Consider the following 22024-nt stretch of genomic DNA (forward strand, 5'->3'; position numbering starts at 1 on the left):
ACTGCAGTACAAGACAACTTACTTTTTATTATTATCTTTATTAGAACAGTTTACATCTAAGATTAACATAAACCTCAATATCCTTCATATTGTACGAGAAAACTCACATAAAGAAAAATATTACCACAAACGGAAATGGTTTTATTTACTATGAATTAAAAAAATTCACAACCAGAAAATAATGTGGAGCTAGGCAATGGAGAAAGTTAATGTTAAAGTACACATCAACAATTTTTTTTGTACTTTATTCGGAAATTTCAGACTCAATTTGACCCTGTTCATTCTTTCTGTCTGGTTGTATGTTGACTCTTCAAATCCACTTGGTTAAAAAGCTGGACTTAATAACCTAGTAAACAGTGCACTCTGGTGGTTGTTGACTAGATCACACAGTTCATAACATGTTACCATTAACTGTGAGGTTGGGTCTCCTTTTACTCTGTTGAATCCTGATTAAGTCTGTTTATATCCATTGTGGCTGCTTGTCATTTGACAGCGTATCAGTGCTGTTTGTGTCCACTCTGTTCAGATCAGGTCCCATTTTATTAAAACTAATTATAATTAATTCTTTATAACAACAGCCACATTTAAAGTAACATGGGTTCAGTGGTTTATCCAGGTCCAACTCAACATGTGGCTAGTAATTAAGGAAACCAGGAGCCAAACCACAAATATTGGTGTTTATATATCCTGATCACCTCTAGTGGCATTCAGCTTGATTAACATCTAGTCTGGCTAAAATAAAATTAGTGTAAGTTGCATGAAAAGATAATCAAATATCAACATAAAAGTATCATTAACATAACGGTATGAGGGAATTGACATCATGATTTTCTTCAATGCCTGCAGGCCGGGACAACTTAATAGTGTATATCATCATAATGGTCAACAAGTACAACAAGTAGATTGTTAGAGTTTGTTTTGTTTTTTGTAATACTTGCTTTGGCCACGTGAATGGACCACTCCAATACAGTCTACAGGTGCTGGTCATGTAATCAGAATATAATCAAAAAGTTGTGGTATTGCAAAGGCGATTAAATGGTCTCTCAGTCTAGTTCTGTAGGATACACAATCATGGGGAAGACTGCTGAGTGTACAAGCAATAGGGATAACCGCACCCTGGAGAAAATTGTGAAATGAAACCCATTCAAAAATGTGGGGGAGATTCACAAAGAGTGGACTGCAGCTGGAGTCAGTGTTTCAAGAACCCCTAGAGCTGATAAATAGACACAGTTAGTCTTTCTTTTTTCTAACATTTACGCTAATATGGATTGGGTGTTTTTTTTTTGCAATAAGATTATGCTACATTGTACGATGGAAATGGAAATCGTGACCTTATAGAGGGCTAAATTCAAAGACACCCTGTTTGTAACAACTCAAAATGGTACTTGGTAGTTTCTGTGGCCTGTACGTCCTTGTATGCTCTTAATGATGGTTGGTGTCCTGAGCTATCTCTTTCTTCTCCTACATGTTCTGTTGAATCTAGGTCAGGTGAGCATGGATGCCAGTCAATGCTATCAATTTCTTGATCCACCAGGAATCGCCTGCATACTCTCACCACATGAGGCTGTGTATTGAAATGCTCCAGGAGGAAGGGTCCTGTTACTTCCTGCAGATTCTAGTCCTGCTGGTGAAGTTGCCTGTCAATGTAGAAACTAGCTTGCATCTCTATGTTGTTTATATTATTTGTATGTGTTTTTGTTGCATTGGTTCCAGAGAGTGAAAGTCTGGGCTTTATTTTTTTACTGTGTATAAATAAAGCCCAGGACTGACAGCTGCGTTGTGGTCCAGAGGGCCTCTGGTGACACGGCAGGGCTAGTAAGCTAATGCTCATTAGCCAACAATGACTAGTCTAAACAACTGTTTTTCTTCTTTGTTTATGTCCACCTGAGAGCAAATGCATCCGCAGCCACAACACATCTTAAGAATATTCTAGATAAATATGTTATCACTGTTCCCCCTAAATTCAGCAGGGGGAATTTCAATCCCTGTCTAGTTCACAACTACTTAAAGAATTCTACCAGTATGTCAACTGTGCCACCTGCCGGGTGAAAAATGGTTAAATGCTATGGCTCAGTCTCAAATGTCTGAAAACAAAGTGGAACAGCTTGGCAATGCCTCAAAAGCACGGCACCAGTGATCTCTGTCTCTACCAGCCACATCCAAGTTGCAGGCAGCAGCTTCACTTCACTCGCCAAGGGCATTGATTATTTCTTCACCAGATTCAAAAAAAGACAATAGTATAGTAATATAAAATCAGTTCTCTCCTTACTCACACCTGCACATTAGATGGTAAGAGCCCTTAAGAACACCAAAATGAATACAACTCTAGGACGATATAACAGACCTCTTTGTCCAACAGCACAGTCCCCACTATGTGGAAACACTCAACAGTAATTCCTATCCAGAAGAAGGGTACTGCCAGGGTCCTGAATGATCCTATGCCTGTGTCACTCACATCTCTGATAATGGAGGTCATGGAAAGGATCATAAAAGATAAAAAGAACTGACTCGGTGATGGACCTGCTGCCTTATGCATAGAGAGCTGGCAAAGGGGTTGGTCATGCAAAGATGTTCACCCTGAATACCATCCACAAACATCTGGAAATCCCCAACACCACAGATGACCTCAGCATTCAACTCCATGTAGCTGAACATTTTAGCTGAAAGGCCCTTCATATGCTTCCATATCGATCACCAAGTCACTTTCCTACCATCATGTGACAGAGAGTTTTGGGGAACAACTCCCTGCCTGACATACTCTTCACCTCCACTGGCTCTCCACAAGGCTTTGTTCCCTCTCCACTTCTTTTCGTCCTCCAGACAGCCAACTGCAGGTCTGTCCGGTCAAATTCTCACAATGTGAAATTTGCTAATCACACAGTCCTTCTGTCTCTGCTCTCTGGCCACACACACACACACACACATCACAGCTCAGTTCTGCAGAATTGTGTGGAGTGGTGTGGAAATTCATGCTTTGAGCTCAACATAAATAAAACAAAAAAATATATATATAACTGTACTTACTAACTTTCTGATCACATTCACAAAACAGCAGCATCACAATCATCACTAAAGAAACAAAAGAACAAAACAAGATGTGTTTTTATACTCAATGTGCTCATTCAAATTATTGACACAGAAAAACACAATACTTTAGAGAAAAGTTTGTACTATAAAGAATACTATAGTATACTCAGTACTCACACAGTGTGATGCAGAGAGCTGCATCACCTCCATGTTGTAAACTGACTGAACATCAGACTGAAGTGTAATGTAGGTGCACAGAGGGGCCTCTATCTTTCACTCAGAAACTCACACACATTGTCCTATTCTGCCCCCTGCAGTACATCACCAACAGTGTTGAGATTCTTAAAGAGGTGCAGAGTTACATTGATGGTGAAAGTAGAAATGAACTATAATAATAATAATAATAATAATACGTTTTATTTAAAGCACCTTTCAAAACACTAAGGGACATTGTACATGGAATTTGGATTTGAAAATAGGAAGAGAGTCAGTGTTACGGATGTCCTGTGCTAATGAATTCCAAAGAGTAGGGGCAGAACGGCTGAAAGCTCTGCTCCCCATAGTACTACGACGGGCAGGGGGGACATTGAAGTGGATGGTGGAGGAAGATCTGAGTGAGCGTGAGAAGGTGGCAATGTGGAGGACATCGGCAGATATGGGGGGGGGGCTAGGTTGTGAATAGCCTTAAAGGTATACAGAAGGATTTTAAAGTCTATTCTGTATTTAACCGGAAGCCAGTGTAGTTGTTGATGCGGGCAGCTGGGTTTTGGACTAGTTGGAGTTTATTAAGCGATTTTCTGTCAATACACAGGGAAAAACTGTCAACTTTGGCAAGTGTAGATTTTGTGCCCACAAGGACGTTTTATCACTGTTTAATTTCAGGAAGGCCCTGGGGCCCACCGGTAGCAACAGGGGTTGCTGGGAGGTAAAAGATTTGAGGCAAACAAACTGAGTGAGGCCTGAGAGATAAGAATGAAACCAGTCGAGGAGGGTGGAAGTGATGCCAATGGAGGCTAGTCGATTGAGGAGAATTGTATGGGAGATAGTGTCGAAGGCCGCACACAGATCAAAGAGAATGAGGATTAAAAAGTAGACCAAAGTCAGCTGCAATAGGGAGATCATTGGTGATTTTTATGAGCGCAACTGATTTAACGTTCACAGATACAGACACATTTGTATAATCTTGAATGGAAGTGCCCTTCATACCTGTCTAATCTCTTGAACCCTTATACTCTACCTCACACCAGACTACAGGGCGATTTCCTACCATGCCCCAGTACTTTGGAATAATCTACCTCCTGACACAGACCCTTTTTTTAAATAGATGTAAAATGTTTTTTTTTTTTTTTTTTTTGTGTATGTTTTTGTCAAACTATGACCACAAGAGTGCATCACAACACCATGTTTTAAAGAGCATGACGTTCTAAATTAAGACTGTCGTCATAATAATAAAAAGCAAAAGTACATACTGTGAAAAACCAGGGCGATTCTAGGATTTTATCCTTAGAGCGACTTAGACCTTATGAGATCACTAAGCATGTGGGGTTTTCTGGTATGTATTACCATCAGGCTATGAGACTAGTTTTTAACACATCATGGCAAGTGTTTATTGTTGTTTGACAAGGATTAGAAACGTGCTTACTGTTGTAGATATTTAAATGTGTTGTCAACTTTAATTTCGCTACCCCTTAGTGTAGTGCTGACATACCGTCTAGGAGCTGTCCAACCACGATTTCCCCAAGGGGATCAATAAAGTATTCATTACTATTATTATTATTAGTAGTAGTAGTAGTTTTACAGTGTTTTCATTTAGGAAGTACTATACACTATACTATTTCTGTCTATGCTCTAGTAAACGTGAGACATGCTGCATCAGGTTCACAGGAATAGCATGTTGTTGACCGCAAAAAAGCAAGACGGCCATGTTTCAGATTAAATGAAGAAACACTATCAAGTTAGAAGTAGACCACAGCGGGTCTATTTAAAAGCCACTGAAGCTGTGTACGGTTGTTACTTCTATTTTCACACATGTGAACAGACACGCTGCTGATGGAACAAGTGGGTTTAACTGGCGGAAACAGATACGTCTTAAAGAGACATGTCCTTTAGTTAGTCAGAGAGTTTAATCAAACTCAACTTTAACTAACTTTGACTTCAAATGTATTTAATGAAAGCTAAACACAGTTTTTACTTTCCATGCAACTCTATAGACAGGTAAAAAAAAATAAGTTTAAGCAACTTTAGATAAAGTTACAGAGGGCAACTGTGTTTTAAAGCTCCTCCTTCAGTCAGCTCTCATGGAAACCTGTAAAACACAGAAAAGGCACAGAACAAATATGATAAATATATGACAAATATTATATTTATACATGACCAAAAAATATTTCAGTGGTTAAACTTACTTCCAAACTTGATTCTATCATTTAACAGATGAAGACGACTAAAAACCAACACCCAATCTATGTGTTAATAGTTAAAGAATAATGAAATGATACTTCCTGTAAAGTGTTTATAAAACTATTAAACAGAATTGCTGACACATTGATCTAATCATTAAGCTAATTTAACTTCAAACATTTATAACTAAGACAAAAAACTCACTTTTAATATTACATCTGGATTAAAATATAGCTAGTACAGTTACTTAATATGTATTACTGGAGCATAAAAAGTCGCCTATCACATTGAGTCATTCAAATTTCTAAATTTTACATTTATGATTTGCCAAATGTGAAAAATATAATATATAGTAATTGGTGCTCGGAAAATGAAAGTGTCTCGAAAGTAAATCATTATGTGTGTTTGTTACCACATAAAGCTTTTTATTGTTCTTACCTACTAAATTGTAGGTAATTACAAGGTATCTCCTGTTAAAGGTGGGTTGGTGCCAGTCGATGGAGGTATTACGGACGGTTCTACATAAAAACAAGATTATGTTATCATGTAATCATATAATAATAACAGATTTAATTTACTTTGAATCTAAATTTGGCAGTGACTGGTGTTAGTTGATGCAACATCAGTTACCAATAAAACTAGTTTTAAAGAACTCACCAAGCTGTTGAGAATCAGCATCTAGGCCTAAGACGTAGTAAACTGATCTATGTGGTGATTCATCTATTTCTGGTAAAGACAGAGACAGTGGAAGTTAGCTGGCACATCAACAGCAACATAAGAATTGATGCTCTGAACCAATTTAAGAAGTGTTTATAAAGTATTTGCTCCCATTCAGGAGTTTCATTGTATCTATTAGGACAAATTTTGGGTAATGGGTCTTGTTTATCTAACACATAATATTCCAAACAGATTTTATGTTCAATTTCACAATAATGTAAAAAAATAATAGATTGGAAAGGTGTTACACACTGCACAAAATAATAAAGGGAACACATCATTATTCCAATTTAAATCCAAGTCCATCACATTTCTGGGATATCAACCTATCCAGTTAGGAAGCAACACATATTTGTGGCTGTGCAAATTGAACAGGCAACAGGTGGAAATCAGAGGCAAATAGCAAGGCAACCCCTATAAAGGAATGGTTCTGCAGGTGGTGTCCACAGATCATTACCCTGTCCTCATCCTACCTACAAAACGACCTCCATCAAGCTACTTATGTTGCCATTTGCCAGAGAACACTCCATCATTGGCAGATTCGGCATTGGTGTCCAGTGCTCTTCATGAATAAGAATAGGTTCACACCGAGCACATGTAACAGATGTGACAGAGTCTGGAGAAGGTTCTGCTGCCTGCAACATGCTCCAGCATGATCAGTTTGGTGGTGGGTCTGGGACTTTACTGTGCTAAGCAGAGGTGCCCTGACTGCTATTAGATACCGAGATGAGATCCTCAGACCCATTGTAAAACCATACGCTGGTGCAGTGGGCCCTGGGTTCCCTCTGATGCATGACAGTGCTAGGCCTCATGTGGCTGGAGTTTGTCAGCAGTTTGTGCATGTTGAAGGCATTGATGCTCTGGACTGGCCTACCCATTCCCCAGACCTCAATGCAATCGAGCACCTCTGAAACATCATGTCTCGTTCCATCCATCAATGCCACGTCACGCCCTGATCCAGGTATGGCATGAGATCCCACAGGAGAAAATTTATCATCTGGTCTAGAGCTACACAGATGTTGTAGGGACTGAGTCTCATTTTGAATCATCTTGAGAAATTTTCACAGAAGTTGGATCTGACTTTTCCACTATTATTTCATCAAAATCTCATGTTTAATTAATGTTTAGGTACAACAGAGGATGAGATCATTGTGCATTGAAATGTACAACCTCCACACTACATGCACCTTCTCTGCAGATGCTTCAGCTTCATTCTCTGTGGTTTTCTTCTGCAGTTTTAGTTTAAGAGGCTCAGGTTATTACCAGCAATTATACAGTGCATCTAACAAATATTGAGACAAAGTATCATGTATACAGTGTAGTATTCTGCTTATTCTTATAACACCTTGGTAACATTTGTACAGTGGTAAAATTAATAAGGTTGTATTTCTAATTGAAATAATACATTTGAAGAATTTTAACCATTTTAACTAAATATAATATACAGTAGATATTAGTCAAAATGTTTTTGAGTAATGTGCTTGTTGGGGTCTGTATAATATGCAGTACAATTGTCAAGTGAAATGAAAACAACAAAAGCTGGTGATGTACTGTACCTGTCTCTTTCCTGTTTTTTGTTACAACAGCATAAATTGCTGTGGCTGAAGTGGTTGAATTGATACTTTCAGAACCTGAAAAAAGGTAAAAATGTAATATACATTTAATATTAAAAATATTATTATTAAAACTCTTTTCATTACACAAGTGCATGATATGTCTCATTTATTACATCTTTAAATCACTGGAAAAAACAAAACTGGTTGCCCAGTTTTACATTTGTTACTTGTTTTTGAATTGTTACCAGATTATTCTCTTCATATTTAATGATAAAAATTGTTTCACAGCTTATTTATCGTGATGTTATACGAGCTTTGTAATCTGAAGATTTATGTTCTCCAAACACAAGGCAAAATGAGAGCTATTTTCTTACTGTACATGAAGAAGTTGTGTGTAGTATGCCCATACCACTTTAATGATATGTGGTTTGTTTTCTCACCTGTTTGATTCCCAGTTGAACCTGGTTCAGGTCTTAGAGGGGACACTATTGCAGTAAAGGAAAAATGACGTTAAAATGTTTACCTTGTAAATAGATACAACCACATTCAGTATAAACAAATTAGAGCAAAATTAAATTTGTTTGTATGGTAACTAACTTGCTGTGGACCATTAAGTAAAACTCTAGTAAACATTGACCAAATCTGAAATTTGCAAAAATAAGATTTGCCGCTAGAATTCTCATGTCATCTTATGGCAGAGGTTGGCTCCTCTCACCAACCTGCAATTAAAATACCAACAAGCTGCAGGTAAATACATCACTATGTTTGCACCAAGAAAACATTCTGCTGCTTAGAGGCTGATTGGTTGAATTTTTACTTATTTTTACTAAAATCACAGCTTATTTGGACACGCTTATCCGAGCGATCACTTCTGAAGCATTGCACGTGTCTGTAAGTGTTATTCTCTCACAAAAACAAATTTATGAGTAAAATTTATTTTTACCTTTATTTTCTTTACCTCTTTGGCAGGAACTTCTGACAAAGTAAAGTAGTCCCACCAACATCAGCAGAACCCCAAATAAAACCGTAAGGATGAACCATGGGTTGGAAATGAGAGAGAAAGTCTCTTTAAAAGGGGAAGTAACCGTCTCTTTTTGACCATCTGCAATGATGATACAAAGTATTGCACCTTAAAATGTGCAGGTAATTCCACAATATTTTAACAACTCTTAGAAAATGAACTAATATAAAGTGTTGCTTAAAGTCAATATTTAGAGCTACACTTGTCATTTATATCCCATCTACTTTACAAATGTTTCTTTGTCTCACCTCCAACAATCAACCTGCTCTCTGCTGATTCTCCAGCTCCAGAGATGTTGCACTTGTAGATTCCTTCATCAGGCTTAGAAACACCGTGGATGATCATGTTTCCTGCGGAGCTGTTACCAATCAAGCCGCCATAATGATAAAAATGAGCTGAGGTCTGTGAGGAAGTCGTCTTGTTTCTACAAGTCAGAGTTACAGCTTCTCCCTCCATCACAGGAAGAGCAGGAATTTCCAGGATCACTGAACCAGCTGAACAACAAGGATGTAAAAGCTGATTTAATGATACACTGATGTTGACTTTATGAGAAAATGTTGTTGTCATGATAAAAACTTACCAGAGACAATGATGTTGACACTGTTGCTTCTTTTGCCCCCTCCAGTCTCAAACCAGAATTCACCACTGTCATCTGTATAAACATGTGTTAAAGTGCAGGACGACCCTGTTGCTGTTCTCTTATTAGTTTTATTACATGAGGATAACTTTCCTTTGGACTCATGTACAATTTCACAATAAGAGACGCCCTCACAATAAAAAGTTACTGACTCATATTCAAAGAACTGTGCTCTGTTTGGACCAATATGGAGAGAATCTGCATCTGCAACAAAGAAAAAGAAAGAGACTCATAAAATATATTTTTTTTAAATAACAGAAGAAAAGAAAAGGGCTAGTGCGAAATGATAAATGTCATCATGATTCTCATGGTAATTTGACATTTGTCTTAACAGAAATGGTTCCATCAAGAGATGAAGGAATATACATATTTTCCGGTTTCTTACATCTTTTAAATAAAACACAAAACAACAGCAAGCAATATATTCAAAATGCTAAATGTGTTCATTGAGTAAATAACTGGTACTTACTGACTTTCTGATCATGTTCACACAGCAGCAGCATCGCAATCATCACTAAAGACATAGAAGAAAAAAACAACATATGTTTGTACAATCAACGTGCTGATACAGATTGTATCATGTACAGTGATACACAAATAGCAGCTAAAAGTTTGTTAAGTAACAGAGACAGACTCAGTACTCACAGAGTTTGATACAGAGAGCTGTGACCTCCATGTTGTCTTTCTGCTGACTGAACATCAGACTGAAGTGTAATGTAGATGCACAGAGAGGTCTCTTCCTGTTTATCTTACTTCTGCCGTTAATGTGATCATCTTTTTTAGATCACAAACTTTCTCTACTGTTTCAGCACAAATAACTTGGTGGTTAAACATCAGTGGTTGGAGCAAAGCACAACTGTGGACATTAGGACGAGTACACCAAAATGTTTTACAGGTATCAGAGTTAAAAATATACGTCCACAGCCACTTCGCTGCATTTTAGGTCAAACCACAGCAGTAAGGTGAACGAATGGTTCATGTCTGTATTATTAGATTGTATAACAATCTCACAGTAACCCTGCTAACAGAATGATGTTTGGCAGGTTTGGTGATTTCTATATATGTCATCCTCATTGTATTAGCATTATCAAATGAACACTAAACACAAAATAACACTAATTCAGACAATTCCATCCATTCATTTAATGATTTGTTTTTTTAAGCTTTGTGGGAACACTGGAGCTAAACTACAGCTGTCATTAGGCAGCAAGTAGGGTATACACTGGACAGGTTGGATGAAAGTTTGGGGGACTTCAATTTGTTTTGAAAATATTTATTAATTAACCAGAGTTTGACAAAAAAACAAAAACATTTTTTTTAATCAACACCTCACCTTTTACACACACACACACACACACACACACACACACACACATACAAATCAGTATCACAATCACTACAATGTTTATATTTCTTTCCTTCGTTTTTGTCTCTGTCTTTCACTGAGTATCACACACATGCGAACACACTACTACTAGTACTAATACTAGTCCTACTCTGTCCCTGCTGTCCAACAGAAGCTATGGGATGAGTTGGAAGAAGAGTTTATGGAGCAGGCCTGTCACGTATCTGTAAGCTACTTCAGTCACATGTACATTTGTGGAAATAAATAAATAACGTTAAGTCATACACTGTACAACAGTGGCCGTCCACTATGAGCCTGGTTCTGCTGGAGCTTTCTTCATCTAAGGGGGCGGTTTCCTCTTCACTGTTGCCTAAAGCTTGGTCAAGTGGGTTTGTTGGGTTTTCTATATCATTTTTTGCACAATTACGGTCTGTAAGGTCTAAAACCTTGTACTGTAAAGAGCCTTGAGATGACGTCTGTCGTTAATTGGCGCTTAAAAATGTACATTAATATATATATATATATATATATATATATATATATATATATATATATATATATATATATATATATATATATATATATATATATATATATATATATATATTAATAAAATTACATTTAATAGGTAGAGACCATATTTTGACCTCATAATTTACATATGGTACATAGTAAACAGTGCACTCTGGTGGTTGTTGACTGAATCATAGAGTTTGTAACAGTGGATTGTTTGTAGAAGAACAAACCTGCTCGTGAGCTCCTTTCAGTTTGTGGAAATATTGCCAAGACAATGACCTCAACATGACTTTGGAAGAACCAACAGATCTACGATCATGTCATCATCATCATCATATTGTCTAACTTACAGTACCTGTTAATCCAGGACCATGTTGTGCATGAGACTGTTTCTCATTTATTTTACTTTATAAGTTGAAAACAGTTCTATCAGCACATTTCCTGATATTCCAAGTTGTCAAAATTAATTTAATGTGTTGTATGCCAGTGCTAAGAGTAGCTGATATCAATCACCAAAAGGAAAGGTAAACTGTTCAAAATTCAGTCTCACTGCATGTTTGCGGTTTTTCTGCTTGTTTCAGTGTGAAGTACTTTGAGTTTCTACAATTTCATCAAAATATGCAAAAAGTAAAAAAAATCTACTCAACTTGTAAAACTGCTTAATATTCAATGGTCTAACAGAAGTCAATGGACGACTGATCTACTGACATAAGTAGAAAACACAGGTGTCATCAGGGTGGGTCTCTTTTCATTCTCTTGATTCTTGATTAGGTCTGTTGATTTCCATTGTGACTGGTTGTTGATTGACAGTGTATTAGTGCTGCTGTTTGTATTCATTTCAGGTCGACCACATTTTAGATCAGGTCATTACATTCTGGTTCAAACGTCCAGTTTGGCTGTACTTTTTCCACGTGAGGTTGGCTTTCTACAGCGAGCTGTGGCCTCCATGTTGTCTTGCTGCTGACTGAGATCAGACTGAAGTGTAATGTAGGTGCACAGAGAGGCCTGTTCCTGTTATTACTCCTTACTCCTGCTGTTAATGTGATTATTTTTTTAAAAAGAGAGAGACAAACTGTCTCTACTGCTATAGCAAAAATAATCTGCTTTTTAAAAATCAGTGGTTGGAGCAAGGCACAATTGTAAACATAAATATTTAATTAGAATGACCAGTAGACCAAAATGTTTTACAGGTATCACAGTCAAAAATGTCAGCTTTTACACTCCATTGTCTCTCACACCACAACAATTGGTAATTGGGGATGTAGCTCAGTTGTAGAGTGCATGCTTTGCATGTATGAGGTATCCAGGTATTTTGAGGGGCAGTTGTCCACAAACCCCAGGGTGAGTAGTTTGATTCCTGGCTACTTGCTGAGGTGTCCTTGGGCAAGACACTGACACCCCGTAGTACCACTGACTTCTGTCAGACAGCCGTCCAACCACAATTTTCCCAAGGGAATCAATAAAGTCTTCATCATTATTGTTCCAATGTTTGGCAGGTTTAATGATTTGAATGTACCATCTGTGTCATGTTTGTTGTATTAACAAGCTAACATTAGCAAATTAACACTAAACACAAAGTACAAATCATGCTGATTCAAAATGACATTACTTTTTAAAAAAATATTGACAAATATAGTAAATATAGTAAATATTGAAATTTGTTGCCACATTAAAGACAAAAAATGCAACATAAGTCATGTGTTCCTACACTGTGCAAAGTCTGTTCAAAGAATTGCACAGTTAAATGTTTGGTGAAAGTATTAAGTGAAATGATTGGATACATTTGTATGAGGTTAATAATAGAATAGTGAATAGAATATTTATTAATCAAAACAGACAGTCATTCATGTCATTCTACAATACAATACAATAAAACATGCTTATATGTACAAACATTTTCATGATGGATTCAAACAAACTGTGGGTTAGAAATAACTGCAGTGGTTGATATAGAGAAAAAATTGCTTTTAGTTTACTCTTTACTGTTAAAATTTTAAGATAGGTGTTGACTTTTCAGTCTGAATTTTTTTATCTTCAAGACTGTACCAAACTACAGGTGGACTCTGTCCACTGCAAATATTATTATCATTAAAATTTCTGTAAAAATGCATAAATAAAAAATAAATAAAAATAAAAAACAGGCCAGTATCAAACCTCCCCTTTATCTCTAAGTTTCTAAGATAGTAGCTAGGCAGCTATGCTCTCATCTACATTGAAATAACACACACAAACTATATCAGTCAGGATTTTGGCCTCATCACAGCACAGAGACGGCACTTGTTAAACTAGAAATTACCTCCTATTGGCCTCTGATCAGGGTAGTGTCTCTAGGCTTGTGCTACTCGACCTCAGTGCAGCTTTTGACACCATTGACCATAGTATTCTCCTTCACAGACTAGAAAATGTTGTAGGAATTAAGGGAACGGCCCTCTCCTGCCTTAGGTTCTATTTAACTAATCATTATCAGTATGTAGATCTAAATGGCGATTACTCCACTTTCTCTCCAGTGGAGTTTGGTGTTCCACAGGGTTCAGTTTTAGTCGACTGCTTTTTTTTCCCTCTACATTCTTCCTCTGGGCAACTTTGTCCATAAGCATGGTATTAATTTTCATTGCTATGGAGACGACACACAGTTGTAAGTTTCATCAAAACCAGACGAGATCAAACAGCCTAATAAAGTTGAGCAATGTGTAAAGAATATACGAGACTGGATGCTAATTAACTTCCTCACCTGCAGCTAGAAGCAAGATTTTAGATCACGCCGTAACTCTAGATGTTCTTTCTGTTACATCTAGTCCAACAGTAAAAGACCTTGGTGTGATTCTAGATTCCAGTCTTTCATTTGAAGCTCATGTAGATAATATCACCAGGACAGCTTTCTTTCATCTCAGAAATATTGCCAAGATAAGGAATATTTTAACAATGCAGAAAAATTAGTCCATGCTTTCATCACCTCAAGGTTGGACTACTGTAATGCCTTACTGTCTGGCTGTTCAACCAGGGGCATAAACAAGCTTCAGTTAGTTCAGAATGCAGCAGCGAGAGTCCTCACTAGAATCAGAAGATACGAGCACATCACGCCTATCTTATCTACACTTCATTGGCTCCCGGTGAAATTTCGCATTGATTTTAAAATACTACTTTTGACATTTAATGAATTAATTGGTCTTGCGCCACAGTATCTAAGTGAACTGCTAGTGTCCTATGATCCACCACGCCTACTTCGATCAAAGGATGCTGGCTACCTGTCAGTACCTCGTCTCATGAAAACTTTTTTGTAAATAGATTTGGGAAGGACTCATGGACGTAGAGCATTATGGTGAACTGGTATGTTTAAATGCTGTCTTCCCAACTCTCACTGATCAGTCAGGTTTGTTGATGGTGAAGTGTTTGGTTGCTCTACATCCCAGGGAGCCCTCATGTCTGTTTTTCCTTCTGGCCAACACTTTTAGTTAGGCTGTCATAATTAGTCCTGCTGGAGTCCCTGCAGCACTCTACACTAAATATACATTCAGCTCAAACATTATCTGACTGTGATCATAACTAACTGTTATCTCTCCTCTCCTCTCCTCCCTCTCTTTCCTTTTACTGTTTCTCTGTTGAGCTAAACGTCCCCTATGGGATGCCTGTGGTGACTGCGGTTGATTACACGCAACCACAAAATCGGTCCTGGGCAAGGCGGAGGTCAGAGGCTGTTTCTCGGAGGTACAAGTCTACCAGAGCCTGCAATAACTAACTGGACTCGACATTAACTTAAAGACATTAGCTGTTATATTATTTATTAGAGTGCTCCCCAATGATATTGGGATCTATTACGATTAAGATTGAGGTTGAGTCTCACTCTGCTCAGGCCCATTTGTGTGGTGTCTAGTCAGCAGATACATATTATACTGTATGTTTCTCAGAGCTGCATAGAGGCACCTTTATACAGATTCAGTTGAGTGAGCAAATGTTGGCTGAATGCCTGTTATGTGCAGTAATTCATAATTTACCTGAACAGCAAAACAGCTATTACCACTACACCATGTTTAAAACAGTGAAAAGGTCGGGCTTATTTGTCAAAATAACTCTAAAGACCTTCATGTTTTCTACCATGTGATCTGTAAATTCTTGGTACATAGTTCATAAGCAGAAAGAAACAAAAAAACAATGCAGAAAAAAATGTTTGTTTTATAATAACGTAACATAATAATGACCAGCCATTGTAAATCACTTCACTATTATTAATCTCCAACTTATTTTTGTTTGTTTTTTGAGCAAAGAAATTAACTAGATTAAGCTACAGCAAACGCATCACCAGACTTTTTTCTGTCAGGACTCTTGTGGACACCTGTCAAATGTGAGACATGATGCATCACCTTCACGGCAATATCACACTGTTGACCACAAAGAATTAAGACTGTGTGTGTTTAACTAGAAGTTGACCACAGCGAGTCGACTGAAAAGCCACAGTAGCTCTGTGCTGTTGAACTGTATTTTCACACATGTGAACAGACGCTGATGATGGAAAAAGTTGGTTTAACTGGAAAAAAACTGATAAAGAGAAAATAGAGACATGTCTTCATGTTGGTCAGAGAGCCAAAAAATATGACAATAAATCAATTTCATCCATCTCACATGAAATTAGTCCTATTCTGTTGTTCTTACCTATTTGCAGAATAGTAGGTGTATTCTGTCATGGAACTGATACAGCTGGTTTAGCTTTAAATAAAAAGATTATATCAGCATGTTGCCAAAATAAAAGCAGACAAGAACACATTGTATTTGTCACATTTGATCTAAAACTGGCAATGCAACTTAGAATATTTGTCTTTCAGAACCAGTTTGACACTTATGGAAAATGTGCACGTACAGTATAGTTGAATGTGTCAACATCAACATGTATCAATATCACTGGTAAAAAAGAGAGTTTATGTTTACCAAGGCCGAGGCCCAAGCCCCATGGCGACATTGTGTTTTCTTTTTGGTATTTTTTAAAATAAAACCTAAACTTGTTGAACCCTTTTGGACCCACCCACCCACACTGTGATTCACATGTTAGGAAGAAGCACTGTATAAGGAACAAGCTCCCACAACAGCAAATATTTCAGTAAAATTTATTTTTTAATTTAATTTATTTACCTCTGTGCCAGCAACTTTTGACAAAGTAAAGTAGACCCACACATAAAAGAAGGACCAGCAGAAAAGCTTTGGTAATGATCCATGCATTGGAACTGGAAGAGGGAGTAACCGTCTCTTTTTGACCATCTAAAATCAATAAAGGGAATATTGCACATTTTAATGTGCAAATACTTTCAGAGCACTTTCATAACAGTTTAACAATTATCTAATAAAATCTGTTGCTCAAAGTCAATATCTGCTACATCTGTAATTTATAGCATGTACTTGTTTGTTTATGAACACACACACTCAGTTTATTTTTAAATGTTTCTGTGTCTCACCTCTAACAATCAACCTGCTCTCTGCTGTTTTTCCAGCTCCAGAGATGCTGCACTTGTAGAGTCCTTCATCAGACTTAGAAACATTGTCGATGATCATGTTTCCTGTAGAGCTGTTACTGATGAAGACTCCATCTTTATAGAAATCAGCTGAGGTCTGTGAGGAAGTTGTCTTGTTTCTACAAGTCAGAGTTACAGCTTCTCCCTCCATCACAGGAAGAGCAGGAATTTCCAGGATCACTGAACCAGCTGAACAACAAGGATGTAAAAGCTGATTTAATGATACACTCATGTTGAGTTTATGACTAAATGTTGTTGTCATGGTAAAAACCTACCAGTGACAGTGATGTTGACACTGTTGCTTTTGTTCCCCCCTCCAGCATCACACCAGTAATTTCCACTGTCAGGTAGATAAACATTTCTAAGTGTGCAGGACGACCCTGTTCTTGTTCTCTTCTCAATGGTATTGGATATGTGTATATTTCCATTTGAGTCGCGAACAACTTCACAATAAGAGACCCCCTCACAATAAAAAGTTACTGACTCATATTCAAAGAACTGTGCTCTGTTTGGATGAATGAGAAGAGAAGCTGCATCTTGAACCAAGAGAAAGAAAGAAACTCACAAAACAGCTTGAAAACATATTTAAAAAAATAACAACACCAAAGAAATGGGATAGTACAGAGTTATAAATGGGAGCAAGATTCCTGTGATAATAAGAAAAAAAGTTCATCTTTCTTTTCATCAGAAATGATTGAATCAACAGAATAAACATATTTTCCTGTTTCTGGCATCTTATAAATAAATATAACACATAGCCAAATACTGAATGTGTTCAGTGAGTAAACATCTGAAACTTACCAACTTTCTGATCATGTTCACACAGTGGCAGCATCGCAATAATCACTAAAGAGACAAAAGAAAAGAGGAACAGATGGTTGTGAGATCAATGTGTGCAGTCTGTGTGTTACAAATTATTGATAGAAAAAACTACCAGCTCGGGGTTTGTACTATAAAATAAAAGAGACAGACTCACAGAGTTTGATGCAGAGAGCTGTGACCTCCATGTTGTCTTGCTGCTGACTGAACATCAGACTGAAGTGTAATGTAGATGCACAGAGGTGTCTCTTCCTCTTTTCTTACTTCTGCTGTTAATGTGATGATTTTTTTACATTAGAAACTTTCTCTGCTGTTGATGCAGAAATAATCTGGTGGTTAAACATCAGTGGTTGTAGCAAAGCACAACTGTGAACTTAAAAATAGAAATGATAGAACCAGTAGAACAAAATGTTTTACAGGTATCATAGTCAAAAAATATACTATGTCTACAGCTTTTATGCTGCATTGTCTCTGAAACAACAGCACTAACCACATTGAGAGAAGGGGTCATGGATGTTGAAACTGGGGATATAGCTCAGTGGTAGAGCGCATGCTTCGCACGTATGAAGTCCTGTCTTCAATCGCCATGTGCTTTGGGGGCAGTAGTCTACAAACTGCAGTGTGAGTTATTTGATTCCTGGTTCCTTCTGGCTATTTGCTGAGGTGTCCTTTGATAAGACACTGACTTGTCTGGTAGCTGTCCAACCACAATTTCTCCAAGGGAATCAATGACTTCAAAGTATTTATTATTATTATTTAACAAAATCTCACAGTGACACTTCTAACACACCAATATTTGGCAGGTTTAATAATTCAAAATTGCATTACTTTTCAGAAAGTGTTGACAAATGTAGAAATTTGTTGCATGACAAAAAATGCAACATAAGCATTGTGTTCCCACACTGTGTAAAGTCTGCTCAATCCTGATACATTTACAATTGGTCATTCAGCAGTCACTTTTATCCAAAGCGACTTACTACTCAGAACAAGGGTAGGCAGGGGAAGCATGAAGAGTCTTGCCTAAGGACCCCTACTGGAGGAAGGCCACAGCTGATGTTACCACTACACTAACCAGCCGCTACATAAGATAAGATAAGACAGAAGTACTAGTAATAGGATCACATGTAGCTGGGGGCAAGATTTTAGATCACACCGTAACTCTGGATGGCCTTTCTGTTAAATCTAGTGCAACAGTAAAAGACCTTGGTGTGATTCTAGATTCCAGTCTTTCATTTGAAGCTCATGTAGATAATATCACCAGGACAGCTTTCTTTCACCTCAGAAATATTGCTAAAATAAGGAATATTTTAACAATGCAGAAAGATCAGTCCATGCTTTCATCACCTCTAGGTTGGACTACTGTAATGCCTTACTGTCTGGCTGTTCAACCAGGTGCATAAACAAGCTTCAGTTAGTTCAGAATGCAGCAGCGAGAGTCCTCACTAGAACCAGAAGATATGAGCACATCTCGCCTATCTTATCTACACTTCATTGGCTCTCTGTGAAATTTCAGATTGATTTTCTAATACTACTTTTGACATTTAACGCATTAAATGGTCTTGCGCCGCAGTAGCTAAGTGAACTGCTAGTGCCTTATTATCCACCATGACTACTTTGATGAAAGATGCTGGCTGCCTGTCAGTACCTCGTATCATGACAAGTACAGCTGGTTCTTACAAAGCCCCAAATTTTTGGAATAGCCTTCGAAATAGCGTTTGGGACTCAGACACAGTCTGGGAAGGACTCATGGACGTAGAGCATTATGGTGAACTGGTATGTTTAGATGCTGTCTTCCTAACTCTCACTGATCACTCAGGTTTGTTGATGGTGAAGTGTACGGTTGCTCTACATCCCAGGGAGCCCTCATGCCTGTGTTTCCTTCTGGCCCACCCTTTTAGTTAGGCTGTCATAGTCCTGCCGGAGTCCCTGCTGCACTATAAACTAAATATACATTCACCTCCTACCTTGTCTGTGATCATAACTAACTGCTATCTCTCTCTTTCTCTCCTCTTCTCTCTCGTTCCCTCTTCCTGTCTCTCTGTGGAGCTACACATGTCGTTCCACCCTCTGCCCTCTGGACCCGTCTTACTCTTCCTGGTGCCCTGCTTCCAGTGTGGTCTCTGTGGGATGTATGAGGTGACTGGAGTTTGTTCCAGTCTATCATGAAGAGGGTCCCGGCCTTGGCGGACGTCGGCAGCTATTTCTCTGAGGCATTGTCTCAGTAGCTCCACGTTGCTCGATAGTCAAAGACTGGAATTTCCTACATGTCTACATATTATACTATATATTTCTGCATGCTGTATTATTTTATTTTTATATTTTATTATTATTATTATTATTATTATGTAGTTTTGTGAATCAGTATTTTTTTTTGTGTTTATTTTTACTATTGCTCACTTAGACCACAAGAGTGCACCACTACACAATGTTTTAAACAGTAAAAGGGTCTGGCTTATTCATCAAAATAACTCTAGACCTTCATGTTTTCTACCATGTGATCTGTAAATTGTTTATTACATAGTTCCTAAGCAGAAACAACAACTCTGTTTTATAATAATGACCCTAGCCAATGTAATTCACTTCACACCTAATAGTAAGAATAATAAGACAGCGTGTGTTTAATTAGAAGTTGACCACAGCGAGTCTATTGAACAGTGACTGACAGTGTTTACTTTCAATACAAATCTATGGATGTATGCATCATTTACATTTTTTAGTAAACACTACACTAAACAAACAGTTGTCTTACTGTCATAGTATCTCCTATTTGAATCAGCTTTCTCTCTGAAACCTGACACAGAAAATTTACAGAACAAACAAATAAATAATACAAATGCCTGTTATGGCACCAAATACATTTTATTTACCTGTAAAAAAAAATTAAATAAAAAAATCCAAACTTAATTCTATAACAGACATAGACAGCTAAAGAACAACGATAATCCTTTGGTGCTATAATAACAAAACACCACTTCCTACAAACTGGTTTAGGAAACTTTTTAACAAACAAAACATGATAACTGACAGATTGATTTATTCATTAAACTAATTTAACTACATAGATTTCTCATCATAAGAATTAAAGTGTAGCTTCACGTCATGTTGAGTGATTAAAGTAGTTGATTCCTAATTTGTACATATGTTAATTTCTATGTCTTAATTTGGATTTGCCAATTTTGGATGTTGTGAAACTGCAATGTATTGTGCTTGGTGCTTGGAACATGAAAAAGTCGGAAAACTACATAATTGTGGAGGTTGTTGCCAATTATGTTAAGTTATTTAAAATCAGAAAATCTTAATTGAAATCATCTAGACAAGTTTTGCAATTGTGTGTGAAAACATCCATCTTACATGAAATTAGTCCTTACAATTAGTCGTTACCTTACCTATTTGCAGAATAGTTGGTGTATTCTGTCACAGAACTGATACGGCTGGTTTTGCTTAAAAAAAAAAAAAAAAAAGATTATACCAGCATATTGCCAAAATAAAAGCAGATAACATTGTATTTACATTTGATCTAAAACTGTCAATGCAACCTAGAATATTTGTGTCTTTCAGAACCAGTTTGACACTTATTTAAAATGTGTACCTACAGTTTAATCTGTTACTATCAACATCACAATGTCGCCATGAGGTTTGGGCCTCGACCTTGAACACGTGTGACACTGTATACTTAAAAATAAACTCTTCTCTTTTTTTCCTACCAACACTGTGATTGACATGTTGGAAAGCAGCACTGTGTGAGGAACAAGCTCCCACAACATTAAATATTTTAGTAAAATGAATATAAAATGGATTGTAACTTTAATTTATTTTGCTCTGTGTAGCAACTTTTGACAAAGTAAAGTAGACCCAAACAGAGAAGAAGAACCAGCAGGAAAACCTTGATAACAATCGATGGGGGAAAACTGGAACAGGCAGTAACCGTCTCTTTCTGTCCATCTAACATCAATAAAGAGAATATTGCACGTTTTAATGTCCAAATACTTTTACAACACTTTGATAACAGATTAAAAATTATTTCATATGATATGTTGCTTAAAGTCAATATCTGCTACATTTGCTATTAAAAGCACGTACATGTGTGTATGTGCACACTATTTTCAAATGCCTCTGTGTCTCACCTCTGATGATCGATCTGCTCTCTGCTGATTCTCCAGCTCCAGAGATGCTGCACTTGTAGAGTCCTTCATCAGAATTAGAAACCTTGTGGATGATCATGTTTCCTGTAGAGCTGCTATTGATGAAGATTCCATAATTATAGAAATGAGCTGAGGTCTGTGAGGAAGTTGTCTTGTTTCTACAACTCAGAGTTACAGCTTCTCCCTCCATCACAGGAAGAGCAGGAATTTCCAGGATCACTGAACCATCTGAACAACAAGGATGTAAAAGCTGATTTAATGATACACTCATGTTGAGTTTATGACAAAATGTTATTGTTATGATAAAAACCTATCAGTGACAGTGATGTTGACACTGTTGCTTCTTTCT

At 37.3% G+C, this 22024-nt stretch overlaps 2 protein-coding genes across 2 annotated transcripts; both read right to left on the reverse strand.

The window, feature by feature from the left end:
* Window positions 1-5858: 5858 nt before the first annotated feature.
* LOC113168621 lies at window positions 5859-9385 on the reverse strand. The gene is made up of 7 exons (XM_026369670.1): window positions 9299-9385; window positions 8967-9212; window positions 8641-8799; window positions 8138-8182; window positions 7698-7772; window positions 6082-6150; window positions 5859-5942 (listed from the first exon to the last, which is right to left on the reverse strand). Exons 2-7 carry the CDS (start codon window positions 9172-9174, stop codon window positions 5881-5883), a joined length of 618 nt encoding a protein of 205 aa, XP_026225455.1. The 5' UTR covers window positions 9175-9212; window positions 9299-9385; the 3' UTR covers window positions 5859-5880.
* A 7294-nt stretch (window positions 9386-16679) lies between these two features.
* Window positions 16680-17721, reverse strand: LOC113168622 (high affinity immunoglobulin gamma Fc receptor I-like; the record flags this gene model as incomplete). The annotated part of the gene is made up of 4 exons (XM_026369673.1): window positions 17691-17721; window positions 17516-17560; window positions 16990-17250; window positions 16680-16903 (listed from the first exon to the last, which is right to left on the reverse strand). Coding segments are annotated over exons 1-4 (561 nt in total), but the record flags the coding sequence as incomplete, so codon positions are not given.
* Window positions 17722-22024: the final 4303 nt, after the last annotated feature.

The sequence above is a fragment of the Anabas testudineus genome, chromosome 18, assembly GCF_900324465.2.
Source record: "Anabas testudineus chromosome 18, fAnaTes1.2, whole genome shotgun sequence".
Lineage (NCBI taxonomy): Eukaryota > Metazoa > Chordata > Actinopteri > Anabantiformes > Anabantidae > Anabas > Anabas testudineus.

Bases quoted from the DNA above. Each gene is read 5' to 3' on its own strand.
- LOC113168621 (XM_026369670.1), bottom strand. From the start codon at position 9,174: ATGGAGGGAGAAGCTGTAACTCTGACTTGTAGAAACAAGACGACTTCC. The intron at 8,800-8,966 runs GTGAGACAAAGA...TCATCATTGCAG, and splicing joins GAGCAGGTTGATTGTTGGAG to ATGGTCAAAAAGAGACGGTT. The intron at 8,183-8,640 runs GTAAAAATAAAT...TTACTGCAATAG, and splicing joins AAGAGGTAAAGAAAATAAAG to TGTCCCCTCTAAGACCTGAA.